At 45.6% G+C, this 22,329-nt stretch overlaps 2 protein-coding genes across 7 annotated transcripts in view; both read left to right on the forward strand.

Moving 5' to 3' along the window:
* LOC118507656 (neuroglian) overlaps positions 1–15,647 on the forward strand; it is a 42,972-nt gene extending 27,325 nt beyond the window's left edge. For 2 of the 6 annotated variants that reach the window (XM_036046473.1, XM_036046571.1), the window contains exons 5-9: positions 827–3,637; positions 3,724–4,055; positions 4,160–4,370; positions 7,477–7,595; positions 11,104–15,647. In XM_036046473.1, the coding sequence (XP_035902366.1) occupies positions 827–3,637; positions 3,724–4,055; positions 4,160–4,370; positions 7,477–7,595; positions 11,104–11,234 (3,604 nt within the window). In that variant the 3' untranslated portion in view covers positions 11,235–15,647. Of the gene's footprint in view, positions 1–826; positions 3,638–3,723; positions 4,056–4,159; positions 4,371–7,476; positions 7,596–9,580; positions 10,792–11,103 lie in introns of all 6 variants that reach the window. The other 4 variants (XR_004905707.1, XR_004905708.1, XR_004905712.1 and 1 more) reach the window with 4 other exon arrangements.
* Positions 15,648–19,171: 3,524 nt separating this feature from the next.
* LOC118517509 (V-type proton ATPase subunit d) lies at positions 19,172–22,158 on the forward strand. The gene is made up of 3 exons (XM_036063734.1): positions 19,172–19,860; positions 20,276–20,784; positions 20,864–22,158. The coding sequence occupies exons 1-3, from the start codon at positions 19,740–19,742 to the stop codon at positions 21,278–21,280; spliced, it is 1,047 nt and encodes a 348-aa protein (XP_035919627.1). The 5' UTR covers positions 19,172–19,739; the 3' UTR covers positions 21,281–22,158.
* Positions 22,159–22,329: the final 171 nt, after the last annotated feature.

Genomic DNA, 22,329 nt, shown 5'->3' on the forward strand with positions numbered 1-22,329 from the left:
ACCGGATCAGGGCGCTCCTCGCTTCATGGGGAGAAAATGTGTCTTGCTGATGTACAATGTTTTTCCCTTCGTAAAAAGAGACATCTGGTTGGATCTATTTAAAGCCTTGCACATGTGACTTCCTTCCAGACGGAACGCATACTCGCTAGAATCTGTTGCTAGACAACTTTGAGGACGTCTAACCTTATCTGATATCTGGAGTCGTAACACTCCAATATAATCTCCCCAAGTTTACCGGTAAATGATGCAAATCTTGACATCCACTCCGAGACTCCGAGCGTTCTGAAGGAGACATCGCTATTGTGATCGCGTCCAGTAGTAGTTGGCTGTAATCGGGGTCTTCTGGCACACGTTTGCGACAACAACAATTGAGCTCAATTTAAGTCGCGCAGGTTCCAAAGATAGCTCGGAACTTGAACTTTCGGGTCTTCGGGAGACGTCTTCTTTCGCGCTTCCCTTTATGACAATGTGTGGTTTAGGTGAGGTTGATCTAATTTAATAATACCGGCATCCACCATGGTCCGGAAGGGAGACGGCAGACGTGTTGCGACAACATATGCGATGCTCGTGCTCTATTATGATCTTCACCGACAAATCGTGTGCAAAACATATGTGCAACGATGGTTTGTGGAAGGCTGGAAGCGAAGCAACAACACCTACAAAAATACCCCATGGGGGGTGGGCTATAACATCTTGCTGTTTATTCAATTTTCGGAATGATCAATGTAATCCGGGCGCGTATGTGTAACACCGTTATGTGCATGCTTCGATCAAGATATTTCTAACCCTATCCGCTTTTTTCTTTCTTCTCTTCTTCAACAACTAGATATCGCTGGATCAAGAACGGCAAAAAGTTCGAATGGCAAACGTACGACGATCGGATGTCGCAACAGCCAGGGCGTGGTACGCTGGTCATTACGTCACCGCGCGACGAAGATCTTGGCCAGTATCAATGTTTCGCCGAAAACGAGCACGGTACCGCCACGTCCAACTCGGTGTTTGTGCGCAAGGCCGAGCTGAACTCGTTCAAGGACGGTTCGCCGCAAACGGTACAGGCGGACGAGGGCAAACCGTTTAAGCTCGTGTGTCAACCACCGGACGGTTGGCCGAAACCGAACGTGTACTGGATGATCCAGAACATGGACGGTGGCATCCGGAGCATTAACAACTCGCGCATGACCCTCGACCCGGAAGGTAACCTGTGGTTTTCGAACGTGACGCGCGACGACGAGTCGAACGATTTCTTTTACGCGTGTGCCGCATCGTCCGTGTTCCGAAGCGAGTACAAAATCGGCAACCGGGTGTTGCTGCAGGTGCGCCAGACCGGCATCTCGGCCGCCCAGAACCGCCACGCCCCGCAGCGCCAGTACGTGTCGCGCAAGAACGAGGTCGCGCTGAAGGGCAAACAGATTGAGCTGTTCTGTATCTACGGTGGTACGCCGCTGCCCGAGACGGTGTGGACGAAGAACGGGCGCGCCATCATTTGGAACGATAAGATCCAGCAGGATAACTACGGCAAGTCGCTCAAGATACGGCGCGTCTCGTCGGAGGACGCAGGAACGTACACGTGCGAGGTGTCGAACGGTGTCGGCAATGCCGATTCGTACTCGATCAACCTGGCGGTGAACGCGGTACCGTACTTTACGGTCGAGCCGGAAATAGTGAACGCGGCGGAAGGGGAATGGGCCGAGTTCAAGTGCGAGGCGGCGGGTAATCCGCGACCGAACATTATGTGGATCCACAACGGCAAGCATATCGATTTGAGCTACGCGAACCCGCGCCGTATCATCCGCACGAACAGCATCTACATCGGGAAGCTGCAGAAGAGTGACACCGGTAACTACGGCTGCAACGCAACCAATTCGCTCGGCTACGTGTACAAGGATGTGTACCTGAACGTGTTGGCGCTGGCGCCGGAGATTACGGATCCACCGAAGCGCGAGTTCACCGTCGACCAGCGTAACGTGACGATGACGTGCCGGGTGTTTGGTGCGCCAAAGCCGGAAGTGAAGTGGTTGCGCAACGATCGGGAGCTGACCGGCGGCCGGTACCAGACGATGCCGAGCGGCGATCTGTTCATTCGGGACGTAAAGTTTGACGACGCGGGCGAGTACAAGTGTTACGCGTTCAACACGCTCGGCAGCAAGTCGGCCGCGGGCGAGCTGATCGTGAAGGAGCGCACGGTGATCAACGATCCGCCGCAGGACTACGAGGCAGAGGCGGGCACAACCGTCACGTTCCGCTGTAACGCCATCGCCGACTCGTCGCTCGAGCTCACGATCGAGTGGCTTACCAAGGGTGAGATCATTGATTTCGAAAACCAACCCCGGTTCATCCGCACGTCGGACAATTCGCTGATGATTTCGAAAACGATCGAACTGGATACGGGCATCTACACCTGTCTGGCGCGTACCGATCTGGACGAAGTGATGGCCAACGCAACGCTCACGGTAATGGACCGTCCGAATCCGCCCACCCTGACCGCGGTCACGTGCAAGGGTAAGGTGGCGAAGATTGAATGGGTGTCGAACGGGGACAACCGTTCGCCCATCCTGAACTACATCATCGAGTACAACACCAGCTTCACGCCGGACACGTACGATGTACTGTCGGACGAGGTGCCCGGTACGGACTTTGCCTGGGTGGTGAACACGACGCCGTGGAACAATTACACCTACCGCGTGATCGCGGTGAACAAGATCGGCCGCTCGCTACCGTCCGGCCACAGCGATGTGTGCAGCACGCCCACCAGCGTGCCGTACAAAAACCCGGACAATCTCGAGGGCGAAGGTACGACGCCGAACAATCTCGTCATCAAGTGGCGCCCGCTAGCGCAGGTGGATCATAACGCGCCCGGCTTGCAGTACCGGGTGTACTGGCGCAGGGACATACCGAGCGGGACGTGGAATTCGGCGGATGTGCGCGATTGGCGGCAGTCAAGCTACACGGTCGAGGGGCTGCCCACGTTCACGCGCTACCGCGTCAAGGTGGTGGCGTTTAACGAGCGCGGCGAAGCCAACTCCGGCCCGTGGGAAATCGAAGCGTACACCGGCGAAGACACACCGTTGGACGCGCCGGGCAACTTTACGCTGATCCAGGTGACGGGACCAACGGCGGCCATCCTGAGCTGGAACCCGGTCGAGCCGGGTTCGTTGCGGGGCCATTTCAAGGGCTACAAGATCCAAACCTGGACCGAGGCGGACGGGGAGGAAAATCTGCGCGAAATACTGATCACGGCCGACGCGAAGCAAGCGCTGGTGACGGACTTCATCCCCGATGCGACCAACTACGCACGCATTCTCGCGTACAACGGACGGTACAATGGGCCCGCCAGTACGACGCTGTCGTTCGATACGCCCGAAGGTTTGCCGAACACGATCCAGGCGCTGGAAGCGTTCCCGCTCGGTTCGTCCGCGTTCCTGCTGCGGTGGAAGAAACCGCTCCAGCCGAACGGTAAGCTGACCGGCTACCGGATCTACTACGAGGAGGTGAAGGGTACGACGGTCGGGCCGCGCATGGAACGTGAACCGCACATCTCCGATCCGGCCGTGCTGGAGGCGAAGCTGGCCCGTCTGAAGCCGGCTTCCAAGTACCGCATTCACGTGGTCGCCACCACCAAGGCTGGCGAAGGTCAAGAGTAAGTAGTGCCGCGCGCGTGTTTGCAGCTCCAATTACACCTTACACCGGCCATTTTGTTCTTTTTCTCACCCCCCCTCATTGTAGTCTTTACATCGAACGGGCAACCTCGTCCGGGCTGGGCATACCACCGGATGTGCCGAACTTCTACTGGGAAAATCTTCCCTCGGACAATGGGCTGGCCAACATTAAGGTTGTGTGGCAGCCGGCGCTCGGCGGTAAAGCCGGATCCCACTTCTACGTCAAGTACCGCATCAAGGACGAATCGACCTGGCAAACGACCGATCCGGAGCTGTACGAAAACTATCTGATCGTGCACGGCATCAACCCGGACCATCTGTACGAGTTCCGGGTCGTGTCGGTCGATGGCGAATATCAGACGGAATCGGGCACGCAGGAAGTTGACACCTACGGTATCCGTACGTATCTGGCGGAGTCGCGTCCGACCAATAGGCAGCAGCCCGGTACTAACGGCACCGTCTCTTTTAATATCCCTTTTTTTTGTTGTGTCGGACGCCTACAGAAAGCTCCGTGAAGGTGCCGGGTGATAATATTGCGACCGCCGGTTGGTTTATCGGTATGATGCTGGCGATTGCCTTCCTGATACTGGTGCTGATCATCATCTGCATCGTGAAGCGTAACCGTGGCGGCAAGTACGATGTGCACGACCGTGAACTGGCGAACGGCCGCAACGACTACACCGAGGAGGGCGGATTCCCGGAGTACTCGCAACCGTAAGTGTGTTTGTGTGTGTGGATAGAGATCTACAAGGAGCCGTTCCACCCTCCAAAACCCTTCTGCTGCTTCTTCTGGGTGGATGGCGGATACGGAGCACCTGAAAGCGTCGATTAGCCCTTCTAGAGCGAGCGCTAGCGCTGTGTTCTTGTCCTCTTCAAGCAACACCCCACAACTCTCCTTCTTTATTACTTCCTTCCTAATCGGGCAGGCGTCTTTTTGAGACGCACACTCACAAATGCTTAAGTGGAAACTATTTTTCCGCCCCCCCCTTTCTTACCTACTGCCTACCGTTTGCAGCACGTGCGTGATAACCGTGGATTTTGCTGAGCGAGTGAGATATGAAGCGACTGTTGACCATTTTGCTAACGCTGCTTTCTGTTTCCGGAATTACTTTATCTATTTCTGCTACTCATCCTACATCACACCGCGATTGTGTGGTGATGGTTTTTCCTCCTTTACTGACTGTTTTCTGCCCCGGGTTGCGCACGTGTGTTGTGTGCCCAATTCCAATATGGCGAATGTACACACGACCCTGAGCCTCCCCATTTTGAAATCTTCCTTGTCCACTACACACTACCTTTGCACGCTTGCACACGTGTCGAATGTTCGAGTGTGAGTGCGTGCGTGTTTTCATTCTTGTGTAGATAGTAACAAACCATTTCTTGTCGAAAGCCGACCGCTCGTATCCTATAGATCTCTTTCGTCTCTAGTGTGTAGCTCTTCTCCATCTTTTGAATCCCTTCAATCATCACAATCATCATCTTCGTCGCATTTCTTCTGAAATATCGTCATCTTTCCCTCCATCATCATTCGTACTATTCTCCTTACACGCGCCATTTTGTTTTTGTGGTTGAAAAAAGTTAACCTACAGTAATAATACATCGCCTGATGCCCCGCGTGCGTGTTTGTGTGGAGCTTTAACTGTGTACTAAAGCCGCTCTCTGTGTATATGGTTTAAGTTCTCCTGAAAAAAACATTTGTGTCGGAGACACACACACACGAAGGTTGGTAATGACTCGTTCTAGTGTTTAAAGGTAAATACATGAAAATGGGGGTTTTTGTTTTTCGATATGTGTGTGTGTGCGCGTGGTTTAGTCAGTATAACAATTCTGGTTCCAGCAGCGTCGATGATGGGGCTACGAATCTACGATCTTGGTGCGATCGTTGTTATAACAACTAGAAAACCTTTTAACATACTTTTACTACGCAACCCCCGGCGAGTACACATCACGTAACCACCATATGGTCTAGAAGATGTAACAATTGTATGCATCATTTGTACATTGGACTCTACCAAATTAAACAAAACCTTTAATTGGAACCACGATTAAAAAAAAAAACAACATCCCGAGCCAACTCTCTGATAACATCTCGGAAGCGTTTACATCTTCTATTTATAGATGTCTTGAAAAAAAAACGAAAAGAATCTCTAACTGATCATTTTCAGCTCGCTCATCACACACCACTCTAACGCCGCAGAAACACACACCATCCGCTGCATTCTACTAATCACAACATCATATGCATCGCATCTTATCAAACTTCCTCTTCCTATGTAGCCTAATTTTAAATACGTGTTTAAGCAATCTTGATAACAATATTTCATACCCAAATTCCGCCCTATGCTATTGTTTTTAACTGTACCTGTGTAATGTGGTATCTATCTAGCTCTTCTCCTAACAGCTATGCCTCTCTAACTCTCATACTCGCTCTCTTTCTCGCGCTATCCTGTTTCATGTAATAAACATCTCATCCAACTAATCCTACCCAAGGAATACAAGTGAATTGCTATGCACGATCATAAACGCCTGGAAGTATGCAACAGTTTTTGTTTGGTACCATACTTTCGAGCCTTTTTGATCCAAAACGAAAAAAAAACAATCCACTTGTGTTGTTCTCCATCTCGCTAACCTACTACTAATACCCTCTTTTAGTCTTAGTATTATTTCAATGCTAATGATTTATTTATTTTTAACACCATCATCATCGGGGGTAGGATATCTTCGGGCAGAACAAAACTGATTATAATTTTATTTAAATCTCTGGTGTATTGGGATTGGCTTTAGCATTCCGTTTACGAAAGGAAACACGTTCACTACTTCCGATTCCGCTTGTACCGTTCTTCGTATAAGTTCATGGCCTTCTTAAATTTCAAAATTTTAAATATTTTTTGAAGAGAAGTTAATTTTCATGTGTATATAATGATGCTCATCACCCACGCGTATATGTGGTTGGTACGATCACTTGAAGATATTCGCACTGAGCACTACTGTTGCGCTCGTCGCCCTATATTCACTACACGTGCCCCCCGATGTACATATCACAGCATTGCAAACAGAACAGTAATTTAACTTATTGTTCAACGATTACCGTCGTTAACCATCCCCAACTCTCCCTTATCTTAAACACTCTTAAAATTCATTGCCAATTTCATCACGAGCCCCCTCTTTGCCTCAGGCACACAGAGAGGAAATCCTTTCCAGTTTCCAAAACGGGTTTGCTTGTTCGCTATACATAGCGACGCGCGCTCACTTTTGTAGGCTAAGCTACCAATAAGTAGTGTAATTCTACCTTCAGTAAAATCCTTGGTACTTCGCTAAAAAAATTGAACCTATAGAATCATGGATAACTATTCAAAAAGCGTACATATTGGCCGTTATCAAGGCGAGATCCTTATTTTTATAGCATTCTTATAGCAAACTTTGCGTTCATTATTTTTCACTTCACACCCTTGCTGCGGGGTAGCGAAGAGTCTACCCCTTCACACCACCTCTCGGGTATTTCCGTCCTCCTGCCCTTCCAACACCACCCCCTCATCCCCGTAAAACAGTATGACGAGGTAAAGAGGATAAAGCTACCCAGTATGAAACCTGCCGCCATTCCGGAGGATTCCTAACCTCAACCACCAACCTCACACACTCCGGAAAGGCCAATGGTTTTTGTTTTGGTTGTAATTGGTGCTGCTGCTGCTGCTACTGCCGGCTGCTGCGTACACATATACACCCCCCCATTTCTATACATACATTACATACATGCATACATACTAAAAACAATAGCCACGGACGGTAGCCGTCCACTGCTTTGATACCAAATGGAGTGTAGTGTTTTACGTGATTACAGTTTGGACAATAAAAGCCAGGGCCGACAATCGCTGAACTCGCAAAAAGTAGGACCGGAAAGTGATACAGATTCCATGGCGGAATACGGTGAAGGTGATACAGGTAATGTTGTGTTGTTATGCTACCATCACCCGCTCATAATACTCTCTCTCTATCTCTCTATCTGTCCTTTATATTTCGCACTCATCACTCCATCAACTCAATCATTATGAAAAATATGTTTTTAGTTTTATTTTAACGATTATTTTTAATTCTTTCTTCTTCATCCCCTGTGTCCCCCATATGTGTGTCTTTCCCTGTGAGCCTCCTTGAACCATATAGCCCTTCTCCCCGGTGATTGCCCCTTCTTCTTAAACTCACACACCAATGTTTTTTTTGTGGTCCCCATCATCATCATCATCATTCACTCACTCACCTAACTCATCCCATGTTTTTTCTCTCTTTCTCTCTCTCTCTCGCTCTCTTCATTCTCTATATCATTTATTCGTGTCATCCTTCTCTGTACATCTAATTGTGCCATGCCATCAGTTATTAGTACCTTGGGTTAGTAACAAAACATTCTGATCATCATTTTTATACCGAAACCACCAACAACTCTCTCCTATTATTAGTAGAGGAGCTATAGAACTGCGCCGTGTGTGTGAGGACGTTCGCGCGCCTCGCGTTAGCTGTGTAGTAGCTGCGTGTGGAGGAGGCAGATTTATTTGATTTGTTTTTTTATTTATTTCATGCTTGTCTGCATCCCATTTTTTTTCTCTCTCTCTATTCTCATCTCACAAACATCATAGTGTCGTTTCTACTCCCTTTTATCCTCTCTCACTTGTTCTTCATTACCTTTTTTTATAGAGCACTTCTTTTAATTTTGAGTTAACTTATCTTTATTTTTACTTCTTTTTATTTCATATCACAATTATTACTTAGATTTCTTTAATTTATTTAGTTTTCCTTTTCGGGTGCTTGCGGATTTCTACATTATACTATTTACACGGGCGCATGTGGTTGTGGCTTTTTTATTGTTCCGAGGCCCAGTTTGATTAACTAACTATGTGTGCTTAGTATAAAATTCTTCCATCTTCAATACACACTCACACACACACACAGTTACCCAACATTCTTCCCATTTCGCTTCCATTATGGTTTGCTCTGCGCGCTGTGTTTTTGATGTGAATTTGTTTTTTGATTTTTTATTTTTTTATTTTTTTTCGCTCGCTTTATAGTCTCCAGTCCACATTTTGTGTATGGTTCCCTGGATCTATAAAAATATAATTCAAGGGGAACGGTTAAACCAATCTCAAGCGCGAAAGAAACCGAAATGAAACGAGTAGTCACGGCAAAAAAAGACCAGGCGTTACGAAGCGTTACTTTTCGGCTCCATTTGCTGCTTCATTTCGGCGCTTTAATTCGCGGCTATGTTTTTAATTTTGAAAAAAAAAAAACAAATATTTATGTAACTTGTGTTTGTTTTGCGAAAAGTTTTGATTTTTTGTTGTTGTTTGATTAAATGTGATTTTATTTTGTACATTTATGCTGTTTCCCCCTTTTATTTTATCTTCCTCTTTCTCTTATGACATAAAATTTTCCACTTTCACCACTCTCTTCACCTATCTTCTGCTTCTCGTCTAGTTGTGTTTTGTTTTTCCCCTTTATAATTTTTCACCAAGCACCAAGTAATCGTACAGTTTTACAGTTTTGCTTATTTGTGCCTTTTTTTAATGTGTTTTTTTCGACTTTGTTTAATGTTAATGCGCAAGCTCCCAAAGCGCAAGCTTTTTTTTGCACATAATTATAAAATTAATATATAAAAATATATATAAATAGTGTATACAGAGTATATCTATCACTTGCTATAAAAAATAATCGTCCCGCCGTACTCACTTTTCTTCGACACACATACACCACATGAATGGAAATGAATGAACCTTCGTGCTTTTTTTTATTTTTAAATTGTGGTGTTTATCTTCCGTTTGCTTGTTCACTGTTTCTGTTGTTTCATTTTGTTTCTGTTTTCTTTCTTTCATTTTTTTTTCTTCTCTTTATCCGTCGCGGGTGTGTGCGCGCCGCCATAATTATGTTACTGCCGCGTGCAGAAGGTATGAATGAGGACGGCTCCTTCATCGGGCAGTACGGGCGGAAGGGTGGCAAAAATGCGGATAGCAATTCGCAGGCGTTCGCAACACTAGTTTAGTTTAGTATAGTAGCGAGAGGCGCATAGAGATCGAAAAAAGAGAGAAGAAAATAAAACAGGATTAATTTTAGCTTAGCAAGGGAGAATACCGCATGTAGTATGAGAGCGCGATACAGCGAGTGAGCGCGTTTTCCAAACACAAAATCACTTCAAGTGCGTCACAAGAAGAAGAAAGATAGGTTGAATATGCATATATCGTTGTGTATGTAAGAGTTTGGAGTAGAACTAAGTTTTTTTTTTTCATTCAACAACCTGTTCGCGTGGACGTGTCCTGCTAATCTTACTACTTCCTCTCAAGCACGCTCTAGCAAACGCGTCGACGAGAGACAGCATTAAGGATGTATAAGGCTGGGGAGAGTTATTGTGTCCATTAGACCCATGTGCGCCGCGCGCATGGTGATAGTCCGGGAAAGTTGTCCCTTCGCGACACGGAGGATGGTAACCGTCTGCATCCGCTGCTGTGCGCTCGTTATTGGTCCGCAGAACGCGACGGGTGGTAATGTTAAACATAGTGTAGTGCTCCGCTGAACGTTTAGCAGCTTAAGCAAAGCCGTGTTCGGAAGCGGTAGAGAAGAAGTAAACGTGAGCTCGAAATCAAAAGTGAACCCTATCACAAAACCAACATACACAAGCGCTTAGGATGTTATCTAGCGTGTAAACACACTCGAGTTAAAGATATATAAAGCTAGCAGTTGAACTTGTATTTTTTTAAATCGCCTTTCAATCACGGTTAACCGGTAGCGCGAAACAAAAAGCAACGAAAGGTCCCTGTGCGCGCGCTCGTATGTTGCTAGGAGGGTGCTAGCTCTGTAGTAGGTAGGGTGTTGTTTGCAAAGCGGTACAAGTAAAGGATCCTGCGTCGTGTAGCGGACGCCAATGCCGCCACCCCAACTGCTCCATCCTAATGGCACACACATACACATGTAGCAGAAATCACCTCATCCGCAGAGACCGGGAACGATCCGAATGAAAGGCCGCGATTTTCAGTTTCGGTTTAACCGCATCTTTAGTTTGGTTGACTTGGCCGCTGTGGGACGTGCGTGCGCGGCGCCTTCTTCACACACACACACCCACACACTCTTCCGTTGCAAAACAAAAAATGCACGAAATTATGTAGGTATTTATGTTTTAAGTTTGTTCAGTTGTTTTACTATTTTTTTAAGCTCTCTATAACAATCTCTCGATCGCAAAATTACCCTCCCACACACCCACGTGTACCTACACAAATAGTGGTTAGAATTCAAAATTTTTAATTTACTTTCTTCGCATTTCGCTTTTGCGGGCCAACGTAAAAACATATCCAATCGAAGAGAGCTTGTTGATCCTTTGGTTCTTTGATGGCGGCTGCGGTATACTAATTCCGATTTGTTCTCGTTCTTCACTTACCTCCCCACTTGTCCTCCTTTCCCGGGACGGTTAATCTAGGTGGTCAATTTACGGAAGATGGTTCCTTTATTGGACAGTACGTACCGGGCAAGCCACCGGTTAGTGCACAATCGACACCGCAGAATCCATCGCTACAGGGCGCTAATGCTGGCATGGCAACGTACGTCTAGGCAGATAAGTGGAAAAAAGCTGGCTTGCAAACATCAGCCAACACTCGCGGCCCCACAAGCCCCCGTCCCAAAAGGGAGCAGCAGGCAGCAACGTATGATGTAACGTCGTACTCCAGCTGTGTGGGGGTGACGCATTCTCGCCTCCTAGCTTAATCGAACGAATCGAAGGATAGTAGTGCACGGATAGAGAGGAAGAAGAAGATTACACACTGCCGAAATTCCCGTCAAACATCACTCTGAGGTTGCAACAGCTAGAGAGAGAGAGAGAGAGAGAGAGCTCTACTCTTAATATCCTTTTCATCGATGTTCGACGGAAAAGGAAAAAGTTTGAATGTTGTACTGAGATAGCAGCCGCCATGTGCAAAGCTTCGGGCAAGCAAAAAACAATCGCACCAGGAGCACAGATATTAAAAATTGAAGATCTTTTTCTTAGGGCAATGTTGTGTGTGTGGAGTGCGTGACGATCGCCGCACGGGAACTTATCGGATCGTTTAATCGTTATTGTGTTTGTTTTTACTTTCTTTTTATTCTGTTTCGAAATGTTTTATATATAGATCAGTGTCTCTCTCTCAATATTATCCAACCAGAAATCTCGTTTTTATTGCAAATTTAATTTACTGAATGAAGATTTTTCGACACGGACACTCAATAAGATAACGAAAACCTTTCTCGAATAAAATACTGCCTGTCCAGTTTTTTTCGGTCAGTGAACCCGAAGCTAGGAGATATTGGCGTACACACGGATGTATCGTTAACGTTAAAAGCGTCTCAGCTCTCAAACTTCTCACAAACAATGAATCTCTGTTAGTAGGCAAAAGCGGTTGTTTAACATCGACAAACACACACACCCCCGCTACAGAATGTCGCACAATCTCATTGTGCCGAATGTCGTGCTTTTTTTTCGAACAGTAAAGGCGTACGGCACCCCAATTTTTTGCGTCCATTTGTATGTAGAAATCTCAATTAGGTTTTTTTTTTCTTCTAGGTAGCTACATGTGTTTGTTTTATCCATCAAGAAAGCCTTTTTTAAATGAAGTGAAACACATATTTTAGACTTAGTTCGCTCTCTCTCCCTCTCTCTCTCTCTATTGCGCTCTGTGTCGAGCGGATTATTTTTTTGCGGGAGGTACGAGAGGGAGCGCCGCCTCACGCCAGGATTATTAATCCAACCTTCTGGGCGCAGCTATTCAGGGCAACGAAGAACATTCAAATACGAATTAGCAAAACCATCACACACACAACTCCGTCTCCACGCGCTACAGCTAACAAATTGTATCACAATTTATGTTGTTGTTATCTTTATGTGTATCTGTATATCGTGTATATGTAATAAGTCCGCGCCGGGAGGAGCACCTGTCCGTTATGAGTGTGTGTGAACCGCTTCCCTTACCCCACCCCACGGAATACCCAAACACAAACCGTTCTTTAACCGACTTTCGTTTTGAGGGCACCCACTGAGGGGTGCCTTTAAGGCGCGCGTGGATTAAAGGAGGTGAGCGAAATTCAGGCGAAAAAAGCGAAAAAAAATCGAACGAACTTTACTACAGTGCAGAAGTTATACAAAGCAAGAAAAGCAGAAAGAAAACTTTACATTTTCCCGTGTAAGAATAATTGAAATCGAGCAACACAATATTTTTGTTCCTTCAGTTTTTTTTTTATTTCAAGAAGGAAACATTGAGCGGAATTCTTTATTTTTAACATAATTTATAATAAAACATTACTAGGAACTGTATCACTTTAGTTGTTTTTTTTTTAATTTTTAAATCTCTTTAAAATTTGTTTTTTTGTAATTTTCTTCTTGTTTTCTTTCGAGCTTTGTTTTATTTCTTTTCAGATTAAAATTACTTCCTCCAATCTGCGCGATCTCTCCAACAGCTCTCCACACTGAATTAAAAAAAAATACAACGGTCCGAACACGTGGCTTGAACTGTATGTTACCGACCATATTAGGTTATGTATTTGTGGATATGTATCCGCCGCAAAGCAAAAACAAAAGCAAGCCGTCAAAAACGCACAAACTACTAAGAGATAACACAATTGATATTCTCGCTCTCTCGCTCTCTCTAATACAAAACACACAGGGTCTTAGTCCAAATATTTAAACTGATTACTACAAGAAATGCGTGCGCCACCTGCACACGATTAGCAAAACAAAACGAAATGCTGCGTCATCGAAAATGAGTCTTCTGTGTGCAGACTATGTACAGCAGGGCAGGGGGTGTGGGTTTCAGTGGGGTAGTAGCTCTTTAGGAGGAACTCCCTGGTTTTCCATTCTCCATCAGAGCGACGGTTCTCTTGAGATAATCTCGTCTGTACCCTCTGTAATTGCTCGAGCTTTCTGATTAGTTGTTCCCTTAATGCTACGCACAAACGAAGTAATGGGATACCGCCCAAAGACGAGTACAGACGTAAAAAGGGAATCCTCAGGAAACCAACAAGAAAAACCGAATTATATAGAGGGGTGTGTGCAGTTAAACTTATTATTACTCGTATATTTGCTTTCTGTTAGCTAATGCGTACTGTAACTACAGGCACACACATGTCCCTATATATGCCACCCTTAAAAATTGCTTCCCATCCTGGGGAACCACATAAGGATTCGATAATCGGGCTGCGGAGCTTTGCAATCATATAATGGAAGCTTGCAAACGATTTGCGGCAGTGGAATGCTAGTTGCAAGATTCCATTATATGATTGCAAAGTTCCACAACTTTCATCTGAGTGATGAATTCCTTTCTATGGGTCGAATCCCCTGGTTAAAAAGCTTACTGAGAGCTATCCCACACACACACACACTGTTGTGTAATGAATATGTATGTGTGTGCGTAAGTTACTATTAAGAAGATGGGGTTATTGCTATTTACGAAACCTCTCTGTGCTAGTACTTTTCTAATTGGATAATTGTTTTCTTTAAAATGCGGCAAAAAACAAGAATCGTGTCCTTAGACACAAACACACATATACTCTATATGAGCCATTTTGAATTATTTAGTAGCTAATAATGGTGTTTCCGCATTTAGTAGGCGTTAGGGTAGCCAGCAGCCACGGCCAAACAATTGTTGCAATATATACCTACGAGCTTTGTGTTGTCTGTAGGTGCGACAACGATCCTTAAGAGTTTCGCACACGCTTCCGCTGTCTTAGTTGCTTTGTTTTGCCTTGCTGCCTAAACGGTTTTCTTTATTTTATCCCGTTCCCGATAACGTAGTAGACAAGGGCCGGTGGTGTGTGACCCTTTATGGGAGGGGAAAGCAAAACCCCCACCCACTTCACACAATCCGTGATTGGGAATGATGGAGCGAAACGAAATGAAGTAAAATAGAAACAAAATGGCGAAGATGATACGAACAACAACAACAAAAAATGGAAAGAAGTAATATTTATACCATTAAAAGTAAGGCTTTCTCTAGTAGTGGACGAAGCGGGAAGAATGGGAGAAGAAGAAGTACCACTAAAACGACTGACTGCAAACGAAGAAGACGGACACACACCGCATAGGATTCAAAAAAAAAAAAAAGCAAGATGGAGGATGGTGATGTATTTAATTGTTCGGGATACATTTGGGGCCATTTCAAGAGAGAGAGAGCAAGGATAAAAAGCAGCATAGTATTTGTGTGTATACAAAGAGATGGGATAAAAAAACACGCACACACACACACATAAATCAGGCATATATGTACGCACAGTTGAGTTGCGCATTTATAAAGGCTTGATTGCAAAATTGGATGTCGATAAAATGGCGCGCGCGTCCAATATGGCGGCGTTATTGTTTTTCGCTTTAGTATTATTCTGTTCTGGGTGGATTTTTTTCCCCGGGGGAAAGAAAAAGCAAAACGAATTATAAAAAAAAATTCGAAATAAAAAAAAACTAGTTAGTTTTTAGCACGGGAGATTATTGAAGGAACAGGCTTAGAATCTAAGAGGAGGTGGAGTTTATTCCGGGGTGAACAACGTAGGGAGTATAGGTGGGCTGGGGGGAGCGGGAGGAAGGGGAGGGATAAAATGATATGTTTAGATTAAACCGCGCAAGTGCTTTTTAATATATTATTGTAAAATGCAAACACGCAAGAAGAAGAAAATTCGCAACCAAAAACAAAAAACTTTGATGTGTGTGAGACGGTGTAGAAAAACGGACCGACCCAAGAGTGTGTGGGTAGAGGAAGTAGGGTGGTGCTCTCGGGGAAGAGCGTTAACAAACAAACAAAACACTGCAGCTTATTAGGTTCTATATACATAATTATAGTCGTCGAAGATATATAGTCTAACTTTATTCCAATTTCCAAATGCTCCGTTCCTGCTACCTGTCCACCATTTCCTTTTTCCTGCCTCCTGTGGCATCGTTCAACCATTTTGAACAGCTCATAGAATCCTGTAGATCCTTGTCTATCGCTCCCTGTCCCAAAAAAAAAAAAAGAAGAAGCAAAATCAATGTGCTTACGTCTGTTTTTCTCTCGCTGTCTGACGGGGAAGTAATGGCTCTCGGTCGATAAAACCAATTTCGCAAACTTTAAAACGAACGACTTTGAAGATGAAGATGGGTGTTGTAAGTGTTTACACAATTGCGCATCGACACAAACTCATGCACCCGCAAACGACTTAAATGAATGACAATGCTAACATATGATGCTACGGTTCGTCTCTAAAATTAATGTTATATGGTTTTGTTTTCCGGTTTCTTTTTTTTCCCCCTTTCTCTACCATCTCTCTGTGAATCTCTATTGCGAAGCGCAGAAGTTAGCCTACACACAGCTAAGCTCTTTTTAGAGGTAGATAATGTGAAACGTCACACACGTAAACTCATCATTATAAAATTTTAAAAACACACATACACACACAAAGAGATGTTCACCCAAAATCATCATCAGCCGAGCAGGAATAGTGTGAGGATGAAAGATTTAAGACGTGCGCCTAAATGTATGCAACATCACTGTTTGCATGACCATGAAATGTGCTCTGAAAGCATTGCGTTTGCATACTTTTCGGCGCAGCCACACTGTGGGTGTTTTTTTTTCTTTTTTCTCCATTCGTTACGTCCTACAAGACGGACCAGGAATGAGATTAGTTTTCCTCATGCCGATCAGTATAAAGCTAGCGAAAAGAAAACGAAAAGAGGAAGAGAGATATTGAACATATTTTGATATTGAAAGTTAACCAAGAAGAAAGGAGGGAGCATTCTCACCTCTTCTTCACGCACACATACACAATCGCTGCGAAAATAGCACAGAAACAGAAGAGAGAAAAAACACACACACACACTACTACTACTACCGCCATTTTGCCAATCAATTATCTGACAGAAGGCATGTGGTGACGCGAAGAAGAGATATTAAGGACCTTCTGCTGCGCGTTCAAGTATTAGCCCGGAGTGGAGCGGTGTAAATCAATTAGGGGAAGGTTTTACGATCTGCGGAACCCAAGCAAGTCATCAAGAGCATGGAAGTGATTTATTTATACTCGTAATTAAACGCGCAACTACTACTAGCAACGCAAACGCAGGGGTTCGAGAAACGCTGTAAATGCATACTCTTCAACTTTAACTCCAACATCAGAGGGGTCCTTAAAAGGTCCTTTTCGTGTTTTTTTTTTTAAGTTTCATATGCACAAATTACATCGAATCATCATCCAGAAGACAACAAAACGGACAGCTCCCAAATAGAACCCATAGAACTCCGTAGCAGTAATACTGAGCTGTGGTAGACCAACTACTAGCGCGAGGGTAACGAAAAGATATACAAAACATATTTTTCTAACACAACCAAACGGCAGCAATAGCTCTTGCCATTCGCTCTTAAAGGACCGTCAAGATTATTACTCCTAGCGTTTACGTTTATAGTAGCTCCCTTAGGTTCAACATAGTAGGAAGAGCGTTTTTATGTTGGAATTTTTTGTTATCAAATTCTTGCCATAAATTAATCGTATACAGCACTCTCCACTGCTAGAAGGAGTAAGCTCGTGTTGTTAGCAGCTGCATATACTCGTCTAGCCTCGTGACGAGCCACGTGAGTAAAACTGAAACAATTCGTTTGCTTTAAAAGAAGATACAACACACAGACACACGGACTTATAGGAAGGAAATGGGGCGGGGAAAAAACACATTTACACACACTAAACGAAACGAGAAAATCATTGCACGATTTTATGTTGCCTAAAATAAAACCTGGTGAAAACACAACCACAAACCGCAAATTGGTATAATGGAAAATAAAGTAAACACCTACCTTAACGAGACAGGAGATCGGTGCATTACATCCGAAGTTTAATGGCGGAGAAGTGTTGTTCTACGGGATCTTTAATGCGACGCTCGATTGCAGGGATATCTCGGTGAAGACTCGGCGGTGGGAATTGCCATCTGTCAGGACAATCTGCTAATAGTCACTCAGAATACAGGTATGTCGTCTGCCAACGTTTAAAGTCGTCCAAACACTTCAACTCACTTTTGAGTGAAAGTTGCTGACAGCAATATGGATGCTAAGATACACTCAAGGGTACTTGTTGTCATCAAGAACGATCTCCACAAGATCTCCAGGAATTGTATGTAAGTACACCATACGTCCCTGAGGTATGGTTCGCTATGTCCAAGAAACTCCATGCACTCCTCTTTTGCCTGCCTCTTTTTTTTTTATACCAGAGAAAGATACTCTGGAGGATAGCTGGAAGAGTGGCATTAACCACTCTATCTAGTAATCATGGCGACATTTGCGAATCGCATGTAGGCGATGGCGGATTAAGTTCTTCTTCTTCCTTTATTCGGCGAGGTCTGGACTGTCTTTCCGGGCTTCTTCGACTTCATCTACATCCGTCGCTTTCTATTCAGTTCTAAATATGGAGTAACGGACTGCTCTCGTGTCTCGTCTATAAACGCATCTTTTCATCCGCATGAATCACGTCGACTTCTATATGGTTTTAGCTCATTCAGGGTTTACTTTGGCTGCAGATCTACTTTATGATTCCTTTGCCCTAAAGATATTCTTACATACACGTGGTTACAATGATCCTCTTCGCTCGTGTTTAAGCAGATTTAACTCCTTCTTCTTTAATTACTCAATTCATAACACCTCATATCACCTTTCCCTTTCATTTCCGCTTTAAGCTTCTGATGAAATTTTTTCGTAAAGTTTGATTTCGAAAATAACAATTGAAGTGTAAAAATTTAATAAATGAAAAATGTGTCAAAAAACTCCGAGTTACATTTGCGTTAGAAATGAATACTGATGTTATGATATCGATCGACAAAGGTCGTTAGTCTAGTTTTTTTTTCTTCTTTCAATTCTCACCTTTGTTGATGATCGTGTGGTTGGTAATCGGACACTCCTTGTATACAGCGTGTTCGCTCACGCTAATGCTACGTCAGCGTGTCGTCAGTCACTTCCGGCGACCAGGCGTCTGTAGTTCTGTAGACCATGGCGGAGTGCTCCATATTACGCCAGTTGGAGGAGGTCGTCAACCGATGCGTGCGTTGGTACGGCTCAACGTGTTACTTTGCTGACGTAGCATCTGCTTTGGCCCTAACAACCTCACGGTCTTGACCTATCTTTCCGGTTTCGTCTATCGAATTTTACTCGTACCGTACAGTTCGGACGAGAGTTTTAAACTTCTTTCTACGTTTTAAAAATCCTGACATAAAATCCTACTGTGGGTTGTCATTAAATAGCTACTTGATTTATCGATTTTTTTCGTAACTCGTGTGGTCAAAATGAGGTGCATTCACATTTCTTATTTATTTCCCGCCCTGTTTTGTTATTATTTGTTTTAGTAACAGCACCCGATTTTCATCACACTTGAAGTAATTATTCAATATTTTGATTTGCTAAACGAAACCGTTTCCAATTTGCGCACCGGTAACGGTCAACACAAAATTAAATGCCTTCCATCAGCTGACCGCCGCCGCCCGTTTATACCACGGAAGCTGAAAGGTCCGTTCCCTTTAAACGCCTTGTAATCGTACGGTCGCATCTGTCAGCCTGGCGGTGTAAACACGGCGCAGATACGCAATCTGTTTCCCTTGCTCGTCTCGCGTACGGCTCGCGTCGCCCGCTTCCACGTCTTGCGTACAAAATTGTAGTCATATGATACATTTTGCCCTTACCACTTGAGCAAGATTAGATGAGACGAGGCCTCCCCCGAGAAAAAAGGGTCACACACCGTCGCACATAAGCAACAAAAACGCAAACGAGAGCTGCTGGTGCTTACTGGCCTGCCACTTGCGGTGAAGTCGTTCGTTGTCATTTGCCATCGGGTCGAGTAGGTCGAACAAGGCCCTGTTTCCTCCTCGTCGTTTCGCGCGAACCTGTGTGTGTTGTGTGTTGCGCTAGTGTGAGTGCGTGTTGGTGGTGTTGCGTATTGCGTGCTTATGCGCACTATTTGTTGAAAGAAAACGGCATCTCCCAATCAAGCGAGTTGCAACATTTATAAAAAGGCATTCGCAGCACCGAGCGGGGATAAGGAGCGACTAATCCACCGATCAAGAGAAAAGCAGCAGCACCCGCGCGAAGAACAAACAGCAACATGCCTGGCTATATGTTCAACATTGACGGTGGCTATCTGGAGGGCCTTTGCCGTGGGTTCAAGTGCGGTATCCTGAAGCAGGCCGACTACCTCAACCTGGTGCAGTGCGAAACGCTCGAAGGTGAGTCAGTGGCAAAAATGTGTCGTGAAATTCGTTTCCCCATTTGTTTCTTTTCCAGCGCAGAAGATCATATGCACAGCGGGTAAAATGTAGGAAAACAGACCTCGTGACCCGACAGACGGAGCGGTGTGTGTGGGGTGGTGCATTCGCGCTGTAAACGACGGCGCGATTCAAGACACAACTGCTCGTGATGTGTGTGTGTATGTGTGTGTGCTCGTGTGTTGCTTACGGGTAGGCGGGTCATATGACCTACTCAACCGCCTCATTCACCCCATGACGTGAAGAAACCATATTGCAATAACAGAAAAAAAAACTTTGAAGAAATATTCTCGCAGAAAATCCACATTTGCCCACAATTGTTATGTTTAACTGGATTCCTCTTTCCTTACTCACCATGCTCGGTCGCTCGGTGCAGACCTGAAGCTGCATCTGCAGGGTACGGACTATGGGCAGTTCCTGGCGAACGAACCGTCCCCGTTGGCCGTGTCGGTGATCGACGACAAGCTGCGGGAAAAGCTGGTGATTGAGTTCCAGCATATGCGCAACCATGCCGTCGAACCGCTGTCCACCTTTCTGGACTACATCACGTACAGCTACATGATCGACAACATCATCCTGCTGATTACGGGCACGCTGCACCAGCGCCCAATCTCGGAGCTGATACCGAAGTGTCACCCGCTCGGTAGCTTCGAGCAGATGGAGGCGATCCACGTAGCGGCCACCCCGGCCGAACTCTACAATGCGGTGCTGGTCGATACGCCGCTCGCCCCGTTCTTCGTCGACTGCATCTCGGAGCAGGATCTGGACGAGATGAACATCGAGATCATCCGTAACACGCTGTACAAGGCGTACCTGGAGGCGTTCTACGATTTCTGCAAGAACATCGGTGGCACTACCGCGGACGTGATGTGCGAAATTTTGGCGGTAATTATTGACTGCTTGCTGAGCTAGTGTTGACCGTCCCCTATTCATGCGCTACCGTTCGACCATTTTTCGATTCCAGTTCGAGGCCGATCGTCGTGCGATCATCATCACGATCAACTCGTTCGGCACCGAGCTGTCCAAGGACGATCGGGCGAAGCTGTATCCGCGCTGTGGCCGCATGAACCCGGACGGGTTGGCCGCGCTCGCGCGAGCGGACGATTACGAGCAGGTGAAGGCGGTCGCCGAGTACTACGCCGAGTATGCGGCCCTGTTCGATGGGTCGGGCAACAATCCGGGCGACAAAACGCTCGAGGACAAGTTCTACGAGCACGAGGTGAAGCTGAACATGTACGGCTTTATGCAGCAGTTCCATTTCGGCGTGTTCTACTCCTACCTGAAGCTGAAGGAGCAGGAGTGCCGCAACATTGTGTGGATTGCGGAGTGTGTCGCCCAGAAGCATCGGGCCAAGATCGATAACTACATTCCAATCTTCTAAGAGGAATACCCGTGTGGGGGGGCGGCATACCTTTAATGAGCTCGCACAACGGTTCGGACCGAAACAACAGTGAGACAATGTGTGTGAGAGAGAGAGAGAGTTTATGGAACACGATTCTGCACGGAAGCCCCTTCCCCCGATTCCCAGCCACATCCTCACCAGCACTATCAAATATTGACCATCAATCAACAATCGTTTTCGGCGCGCTAAATCCTGCCCGCCTGGGATTCGTGTTGCTCCCCAAAACACGACCCCCTATCGCACCCACGGGTAGGATTTACCGTGTTCCCGGTACCTTTGTTTTTGGAAGTGCTAAAATGTTCGTTAGGTGTGCGGTTGTGTGAGAGAAGTTGTTACTCAATGGTTCCGCTTCCGGTTATATCATCTCTCGTCCCATTTGATTCCCGTTTTTCCCCCTATGTATCTGCCTTTGTGACCTTGAGTGTCCAATTTTTTAAATCTTTCCTTTCCCTTTAACCGACCTCCCGCACCCATCCCCCTCCCCACGCAAAAAGAGAGGCGTCTGTGTGTGTGTATGTGTTTTGTTTTCTGTTATTTGTGGCAATATTTAATTTTTGTAAGGTTTTATTACGTTAGCTAAATCACGGTACCCCGCCAAAAACTGTGTGTGTGTGTCCAGGTATAGCGAATTAAAAAGTGTACAGAACAAACAATCGAACTACCGGTGGGCCCGGAACAACTACCGAAACAGACAAGAACCAACTGCATTCCGCGTTCGAGGTAACACACCCTCCAGAACACATATTATCGCGAAAAAATAGGCAGGAAATATATTATTGCGTGCTGGTATAAATAATTATAATAAAGCACATTACAGTGTAGTTATCCCCGTAAAACAAAAACAAATCCGGATATTCGCTCCCGTCTCATGTGGCGGATTTTGTCCCTTCAGCGGAATGGGTCTTTTGGGGACCCGCTATCACATCGCTATTCTGCATCGATCGGTATCGTGATCATTGTGCATTCAGGGTGTCGCGTGGGGCGAGCTTGAGGCTTAATCCACGTACCGCTAAGCCCACCACAGCACG

The sequence above is a fragment of the Anopheles stephensi genome, chromosome X, assembly GCF_013141755.1.
Source record: "Anopheles stephensi strain Indian chromosome X, UCI_ANSTEP_V1.0, whole genome shotgun sequence".
NCBI lineage: Eukaryota > Metazoa > Arthropoda > Insecta > Diptera > Culicidae > Anopheles > Anopheles stephensi.

What these genes read in the sequence shown, in the direction of transcription:
- LOC118517509 (XM_036063734.1), top strand. Translation starts at nt 19,740, where the DNA reads ATGCCTGGCTATATGTTCAACATTGACGGTGGCTATCTGGAGGGCCTT. An exon ending in GCAGTGCGAAACGCTCGAAG is followed by an intron (nt 19,861 to 20,275) that starts GTGAGTCAGTGG and finishes CGCTCGGTGCAG; the next exon opens with ACCTGAAGCTGCATCTGCAG. An exon ending in TGATGTGCGAAATTTTGGCG is followed by an intron (nt 20,785 to 20,863) that starts GTAATTATTGAC and finishes TTTCGATTCCAG; the next exon opens with TTCGAGGCCGATCGTCGTGC.